Source organism: Amia ocellicauda, chromosome 9 (genome assembly GCF_036373705.1).
Source record: "Amia ocellicauda isolate fAmiCal2 chromosome 9, fAmiCal2.hap1, whole genome shotgun sequence".
Classification (NCBI taxonomy): domain Eukaryota; kingdom Metazoa; phylum Chordata; class Actinopteri; order Amiiformes; family Amiidae; genus Amia; species Amia ocellicauda.
Window position 1 is genome coordinate 14,587,608 of NC_089858.1, and position 8,562 is coordinate 14,596,169.

The 8,562-nt window shown below is 44.5% G+C and overlaps 1 protein-coding gene across 5 annotated transcripts; it reads right to left on the reverse strand.

Moving 5' to 3' along the window:
* Positions 1–327: 327 nt before the first annotated feature.
* Positions 328–7,270, reverse strand: tppp3 (tubulin polymerization-promoting protein family member 3). Of its 5 annotated transcripts, none has more exons than XM_066713373.1 (4): positions 7,199–7,270; positions 3,303–3,497; positions 3,061–3,214; positions 328–940 (listed from the first exon to the last, which is right to left on the reverse strand). In XM_066713373.1, exons 2-4 carry the CDS (start codon positions 3,485–3,487, stop codon positions 749–751), a joined length of 531 nt encoding a protein of 176 aa, XP_066569470.1. In that variant the 5' UTR covers positions 3,488–3,497; positions 7,199–7,270; the 3' UTR covers positions 328–748. The 5 variants fall into 5 exon arrangements, with proteins under 5 accessions (XP_066569470.1, XP_066569468.1, XP_066569469.1 ...); XM_066713371.1 differs by lacking the exon at positions 7,199–7,270 and adding an exon at positions 6,168–6,475 and having other exon boundaries at positions 3,303–3,526; XM_066713372.1 differs by lacking the exon at positions 7,199–7,270 and adding an exon at positions 6,101–6,475.
* Between the last annotated feature and the right edge of the window lie 1,292 nt (positions 7,271–8,562).

Sequence of the window (8,562 nt, forward strand, 5' to 3'; positions counted from 1 at the left end):
GCGTCAGGCCTGGCATTAATAACCACTCATCTCATCAGTACTGGGCCTGGCTGGCTGCCTGATTGTGCTCCTTCCTTGTTTTTACTTCAGTTCAATTTGGACATTTTTCTTTAGCCCACATCTGGTCCTGTCAGGAGAGCTGTGGCTGTGATGTTGTCTCCGTTGGTCAGATGCTCTCTCCACCCTGGGCCTCCCTGCCCCACCCCCCACTCTCCTCCAGGGTTTTAAAGTTAGTACAATGAAGTTATTTGACTCCTGCCAAGAAGCTAATTAATAAAACGGAGTCTAAGAGATGCACCACATTTAGTTTGAAGACTGCCAAAGCACTGCATTTGTTTTCTTTTACTTGAATTACAATTTAATTTCCAGTTCCAATACAGTAAATTGGTGTCTTACCACCTGTGTTACAAAAATATAACGCAAAGCTAAATTGAATCAAACAAAACACAAAAAAATGTAATTAAGAAGTAAGAGAAAGAAGGAAATGCATTAAAATACCCCAGCGTTAAAAAGCATTAAGAAGAACATTAAGGACTTGTTGTTAAGGAGACAGAACATTACACTTCCTGGGAAAGCAAAGTCATCCTGAAGATCCTCTTAAGACGTGTCCCTGTGGTGTGAGAGTGGCCTGTGCTCAGCGCGGGGATGTCTGCCCTGTGTCTGCTGCCATGGCGACTGAAAAAACACTGTGGAGACGGCTCATGTCTGAGCGGGCGAAGAGCAGCCGCCGGGCCCCAGGGAGGCCGGGCTACTTGGTCTTGGCTTTCTCGTCGTAGGTGCCAGCGTTCTTGTAGGCACCCACGTAGCCGGTCTGCTCCACCAGGTCCTCACGCCCGCCCTTGCCCTTGCCCTTGCCGCTCTCGTCGAAGCGCTCCTTGTGGGACCCGGTGTACTTGGTCGTGTCAGTCAGCCTGTCCACTGCGCCCTTCTTGGCCACTTTCTGTAAGGAGAGAGGAAGCTCCGGTTTGCTTGGATGCTCATTTCCACTGGCCTTGCTCTCTCTCTCTCTCTCTCTATATATATTGTTTCCCCCATAACATGCAAATCCTGTCTCTGCTGCATCTTATCCACCAGCTCTTATTGCAGCAGGTTCAGTCAGTCACACCAGACACCTTTCCATCGCTGCTCCTGTCAGTCCCCAGCGCTAAACACTTCAGTTTGAACACGTGTATGTAAACAGGAGTGGATCAATGCTCTAGATTGACCAGTTTGCTGAATTTTTCTAATTACAACTTTGGTGACATGAAAGCACTGGTGTGATGATTTTAGTAACACATCACATTCACTTCCTTACTTCATTTAAAACAAATTCTTAAAAATGTTCTGATTATCAGTGGATCTTTCCTGGTCTTACTGGTCCATTTTTACCGATGCAAACCAGTCAAACCAGCACCTAGTATATATTAATATATACAGTACAGCCATAGAACTGAGAATTTTGAGGACCTGACCTTTAGTGGGATGCAGACAAATTAAGCTTCAAAGGCACACACTGATGTATTTTAATGTATTCAACAGGATTTAAGGATGGCCGTTTTTTTTCCCCAAGACTGTTCTGACAAAAATGACAAAAAATCACATTACAGTATTCACTATTCAGCAAAAAAAAAAAAAAAAAGTTTAAATGAGGAGTGTATGCTGGGCAGGGGCAGCTGTGAGATACTCTCAGACAGAGGGACCTGCAGGGGGGTCTCTGGAAGGACAGGGTGGGCTGTCTCACAGAGCTGCCTGGATCTGCCTGTCTCTCAGAGAGGTGTTTATTCCTCCAGCTGTTTTTAATCTGCTGGAATAACATTTCAGAAAAATGCTTAACAACAGCTGCACAATACGGAGGAGATTAACCCCTGGCAATAAAGGCACAGCGGCCAAACTTCCCATAAACAGATGCTTGTGTCTGCCTTCCAACTCCCAGCCCAGTGTTCCAAATGGGAACACACATGATTCGGTCAGACTGAGAGCGAAGAACAGCTTTACTGAGCTACAGCTTTAACAGGAATCTGAAATAAATTCATATAATAACATTGAGAAGCTGACTGGCACCTTCTGCAACACCTGGAGGATCGTTAAAGGGTGAGCGGAGGGGAAGGGCAGCATTAGGGAGCAGTACACCAAGTGCGCTGTCTTGCCACCTGTAGGATATTAAAAGGCAATTATACATAAGCTCACTCACTTTTCAGCCTCATTACCATGTACCACACACTGGCACATGCACTGCAGACACACACCTAAACATACACACTGTGCACCAAAGTAATAGTGAGCCTCAATTACAATCTCTCCCTTGAGGATTCATGCAGTGTATACACGGTTAAGTTTTTTTTGTTTAAGTGCCTTGCCATAGCTTGCCATTCATTGATTATTAAACATGCCCAATAAGGGATGAATATCTCCAGTTTCTCCACATTGAAGCCACTGCTCATCAGAACTGGTGTCTCATGACGTTTTTGCCGTGTGATGATTGACTGTCAGTGTCCAGTGTGGGTCAGTGACTGCCAGGTTCCCCTATGAACAAGAATGCACTGCCCCTCCTGGCAGTCATGCAGCTGGACAGGTCAATGAAGTATACAGCACCTAATTTCCGAACCGCAGTGCACATAATGTGGTCTTTCAACTGATTTAATTTCCCTCCTGTTTCCACTGCACTGTGCACTCAGCAGCAATACTTTTCCAAATTATGATCTCATTTAGTCATTAGAGAGCTGTCAGGAACAATCATCGAAAGGACTGACTTCTGCAACAGTCTGTTTTCATCTTGTAGGGAAAACAAAGCAGCTGTACTGAAGCAGGGCTTTGAAGAAGTGAATTGTTCCATGTGTGTGACCAGTTAGAGACTACTGCAGTCAATTTAGGATAATAACACAAATTTAATGGTAGGGTTGGGCCAACCCACTGCATGTTGACTTTGGGAAGGACATATTAAACAGGACAGATCAGGAGAACAGAGAAAAGGAACTAATCTATGAGTCAGGAGCATCTATGCATCATATTAAAAGGTTTGTTGGTATTTTATTACTTAATTAATGCCTTAACCCCCCCGCTTTGTTCAGGGGATGCACTCACCGTCACGCCCACGTTGGCCGGCCCCTTGCCTTCGATCAGTCTGTAGATGGACTGCAGTGCCTCCTCTTTGCTCTGACCTTTGAACCTCTTGGAGGCCAACTCCTCCAGCGCCTTCTGGAACTCCTCATAGGTGATGACACGCGCTGTCTTTGCTCTGTGGCAGAGACAAAGGTCACACATGTCACAGTGTCACCGCACACACACTGTGCCCACCACACACACACACGCCCTTGCAGACTCACTTCACTTTGGAGAAGACAATGTCCACATCAGTGCCGGTGATGTTCTTGCCATCAGTGATCTTGCAGTCCTTGCACAGCTTGGCCCAGTTCTTGCCGTTCATCTCTTTGCCCGTGGCCTTTGTGTCGCCATGAATCGCAAATCTCTTGAAGGACTCTTGCAGTTCTGCCATGTCACTTTCTGCCATCCTGACAACGCTGAAACAGAGACGGACACGGTTACAGCCCTGGGAGAGGAAGGGAGAAGAGGGGAGAGGAGAGCAGAGGAGGGATGTGCCCAGTTAGCCCACAGAGGGTATTTGGTTTAATAAATGCAGCACTGTTGAAGACATATACATGTACATATACAATTAAATGTAGTTTGTTCTTATAGTAAGAGGTGATGAAAACATGGCTTACTGTTATACACACATGCTCAGTATTAATGAGTAAGACTATAACTGAGTGATAAGAGTACCATCACTAACAACACCCCAGAAACACACATGCCAGTCTTAGTTACAAACAGGCGTCAGTTTGTAGCCCAGCAATTAAACATTACAGAATCACAATCAATCACAGACAAAGAATCTTATCATAGTCTAGTTTGCTCTGAAGCTATGTCTGGCTTCATATCATAAGCCGATAGAATGTGTATATACCGTTATCATTAAATACATTATTGCTTACTTAAGACACTCCTTTAACAAGAGCAATGTGACCAGCTGACAAGAATCCCTCACCCGTAGTCTGGTGCAACTTTGCTATTGTGACTGGGCTTTGAGTTGGTGAGACAGTTATCTGTGATAAATAAACTGTTGGAACCAATTGTTAATGCAGGACAGAGCCCTCCCAATTCAATCAGTGCAAAATGGCAGTCAGTCAGTTTGTCTTCCACCTTCTCTTTCACACAGATTTTTCCTTATTTCTCAGATGTGCCACTGCAATGCAATGTCTTTAATTTAGTTAAATAAATATTGTTAATAAAACTACATTTAAGTATCTCCTTTCAGAGTTCGACTGAACACTGATTCACTCCTGAGAGAAAACTAATGATTCCCGCAGCTTGAACGGAGTTAAGAAGTTGTGTGCAAACCTTTGAGCACCATTCCAATGATTAATTTAAAATAATATATATACACCCATAAAAGGATGAAAGATCATTAATCTGCATGTAATTATTTAAAGTGCTATAGTGTTTATACTAATTCAAACCAAATTAGCTGTGCAATACAATACAATCCTGGTCATGGGGAGCCCCAATCCACTTCATCTCATAGGTCACCTAAAATCACCAATTTCTAAAAACTGGGAACACATGGGAGTAATTAATCAATTAAGCAACTCAACCAAGGGAGGCTGAAGCATTCAGAAGATTGCTCCAATGGTTTCTAAATTACTGAATTTATCTGCTGAATTGTTTCGAATTAAATACTTTCAGGTGTTTAGAAATTGGTGATAGAAGGGTGATCTCCAAAACCTGCTGGATAGGGGCTCTCCAGGACCAGGGTTGGAGACACTGTTCTACATAGACGGCATCCCAGCCGTTCTCACACATGGTACTGGCATTCATCTGAAGTGAATGACATTAATAAAACAAAATCACAGAACGGTGCAGCAACATGTTAAATCCACACACATTCAAACTCAAACTTTCTATTTCTTTGCTTTAAAAAATAAATGCATAAAAAACAGGTTATCTGGTTGCTAAAGAAGTCAAAGCTTACTCCTGTTTGTAATGATAAGGTACAGTATAGTTAGGAACTCATTTAATCAGAGCAGACTAGAAGTGTGACGCGCCCTAGACATAGTCATTAAGATATGATTTCACTGAGCTCTGAGTGATTACAGCAGTGAGCCGGAGCCGTCCCTCCCTGCAGCCTGTGAAGAGCTACGAGCACCCAGTGCAGGCAGGACCGGTCTCAGGCTTAGTTTAGACACGGGCATGGAGTGGTGCGTTGTCTCCATAATAACAGCTCAACATAAACCATATACATTAACCTTAATCTAAAGGGTGTTTAAAAAAACATATCACCACAATCAAACAAACAGATAAACAGATACATAAATAATAAATAGTTGAAATTTTTATAGTAAGTTCAAGTGCAGCTCAAATTAAAAAAATACATTCTAATGCCAATCAAAACACAGTCTGTTTCACCTTGACTAATTACCCAATCCAGCAACAGCAGTGTTTTCCATTGCCTGTATTCTGTCCTTTCCTATTTGTAATTTAGATATTTTATCAATGCAAACTGACACAATTACAACAACACTTAGATACATAAATCATGTAAAGTTTATGTAAATACACTATACCAGCATTCTGGGTTTCTACATTCCAAAAAAAGCTTCAGATTTCCCCACAAATATATTTTTGAAAAGTCACTCATTTGTAATGTTAATATAATTACTATAACTGTTTTGATGAGAAACATGTTAATTGTATTTTCTATTTTAAATAAATAAATAAATACATAAATATATACACCCATATGCCCAGAAACAAAGATCAATGAAATAACACACTAAATTGTTGAAAAACAAATATTGTCTTATAAGAGTGTCAACGGCACCCTGTGATTAACTTTTTGTTGAGAATGGGAACAGCGACATTAAACCCTGCTGTTCCTCCGATTATTATTTTTGTCTCCCTCTTTGGGAGAAGGAATTACAGCTGTCCATGCTTCCCATCAGATTTTTGCCATTCCCATTAATTCTTCCTGAAATTATCAAACAAGAACACATGGTGCACCCTTGCCTGAATTCAAGCCCAAGAAAACGCATGCAGCTCATGCAGCCAGCCCTGTCTCAGCACCTACGTGAGCCTGGTGCAGGGAGACCTGGAGAAAGTGTAGTTTCTGTGGCTGAAGAGGCAGCTCGTCTTACCTCCGTAACTCCCACAGCTGTGCTGCACGAGCCGTCCACACTGTGCCTGCCTGCCTGCCTGCCTGCCTGCCTGCCTGCGTCCTCTACACTGAAATGTGCTTTAAAGGCTGAAGTCTTGTTATCTTCTGTTTATTCCTGTATCCATAGAAACATCCTGTTTAACATCAAGGGAGGGCAATATAAAAAAAAGAAAATCTTTCACTACAACCAAGTGACCAAGGTCATTTATCAGAGCCCAGTGGCAGCCTCTCTGGTGAAATAGCACAGCATATTGTCTGAAGCTGTGAAGGGAGCTCTGAGAAGCACTGCGGGCACAGGGCGAGGGATGGGCGGGCAGGGGGAATCCTGCTCCCTCTCTGTTAGGGTGCAGCTCTGCCCTGGGCTGTCCTGCAGGCTGAGCTGTGAGACACACAGGCACAGCCAGGCTCAGCATGCAGGGAGAGAGCAGTGCTGCTGTAGAGCTGGTGAGCTGGGGCCAGGGGCCGGGCACACTGTGTCATTGTGGGGTCCTTAAGGCAGGCCGCTGTGGGGTAGCCCTCTGTCCATGAAGTGTAGGTAGATATGGTAAATCCCCTGTGTGATGTAATAATCAACAGAATAATCCACAGGACTCAGAAAGGGGGCAGGGCTGTGCAGGGCTGTTATTACTTGCCCGTGGGCAAGGTGCTCCCAGTCACCTCAGTGTAAATGCTCCCGTATTAAGATCGCATTACCAATACATCCACAACATCAAATAACACGGCAACACGGCTCAACATGAACACAAACAGGAAGATCTGGAATTCCTCTCTCAGCTCAAATACTAAAAGCAAAGCAATCCAGAGCCTGCTGCCTTACAGGACAATTGCTCAGCTCCTTGTGCTACAGTAGCAGCTGTCTCAGCCTCATTCTCTGGCGAATGTTATTTCATCTTATGACAGACCTGAGCAATGTAGTAAACAAAGCAACAGACAGTGGTAGCTAGCCAGTGAACAGAGCCCTTGTTCAGGGCTTCCTGCAGAAACAGAGGAGAGCTTGGGGGGACTTCTTACCTGCTGCCTCCTGCCCAGTGGGTCCCAGGTGTATTTGTCAGAGCTCTGCCCGGCTCTGGCCTGTGGGGGTGCTGTGCCAATGGCCTCTGTGCTGTGTCTGAGGGCTGGAGGCTCCGGTCTCAGGACCCACTCGACGCTCTCCTCTGCTCGGCTGGCTGGCGCTGAGGCTGGATGCTGTGCTGTTATATTTTCCAAGGCCTCTCCTCTTCTCTCCTCCACTGTGCCGGGAGTAGGGCTGAGCTGAACACGGAGCACACACCAATACACAGCAGCAGCCAAATGTGACCTAGCATGGCTGATGTAATGGAGTCTAGATATATAGTTTAATTATCCCTGGATCCAATTATAGAAGGATAGAAATGTCTCCCCTAGTTAATGAGTCGTGATGATATAAACACTGTGTGCATTCTCTGCTGCCACATTACTCTTGACATTTTTTGGAGGGGGGGGGCTGGATAGGGGCTGCAGGGAAAATGTAATTGAATTTTCTCACCTAGGAGTGAGTTTGGATCAGAAGCATATTTTTGCTTGAACATAGGAGCGGTCTTCCCTCACACAGCACACAACACAGACACACTGCACAGCAACACCTACATCTCCTACTCCTGTCAGTTGACAAAGAGCTGAAATTGAAATTCTGTACGGGGGGGGGAAATTCAGTAAACTTAAATTCTGTCTGTGCAAATTGCCTGGCAATAAATACAATGGTGAGAACACTTATTTTATTGGTTTACTTGAATTTCAGTTCACTGGAGATTATTCACCGAAACATAAATACTATTACATTGCCTAGAGTCACAGCCCTGCTAGAAGAGCTAGAGAGCCAGTCAGTGCTGTTGATGTAACCTCACTGTGTTTGACAAGCTGCATGATAAAGCCTTGAGCTCTCCAGAGATAAAGCCATTGTAAACAGATGGGTGAAAAACACAGCGAGGTAACCATGCCACGCCACACTTTTGACTGCCATGTCCGGACATGCTCTCGGGGCTGCACTCGGGAGATTGGTCTGCAGCACAGCCGCCCATTATTCCAGGCTCTTAGAGAGACAATAAACCTTCCAAGTGCCTCACAGGTGTGGAGGTGGAAGCATTGTCTGAGCGCCAGTTGCGGGCCAAGCCGTGTTTATCCAGGGCATCCTGCTAGTCTGAAACGCATTGGGCAGGGACCACGCGTTAAATAAGAGATATTTGTCTTTGTTTTCCTTTCAAGTAGACAGATCCTTCTGAGAGAGAGAGAGAATGCTGAGACAAGGGCCTGTATAAGAGGGGTTAAAGTTAACAGAAGGTTTATTTTTCACTCACACGCTGCCAAGTAGACCTTAGTGACAATACTCCTCCTGAGCTCTGTCAGCTACTCTTCTTCAG

Coding starts and splice junctions, on each gene's coding strand:
- tppp3 (XM_066713369.1), bottom strand. CDS start 6,074: ATGAGCTGCATGCGTTTTCTTGGGCTTGAATTCAG. Junction 3,498..6,039: donor TTTCTTGGGCTTGAATTCAG/GCAAGGGTGCAC, acceptor TCTCTGTTTCAG/CGTTGTCAGGATGGCAGAAA. Junction 3,215..3,302: donor ATTGTCTTCTCCAAAGTGAA/GTGAGTCTGCAA, acceptor TCTCTGCCACAG/AGCAAAGACAGCGCGTGTCA.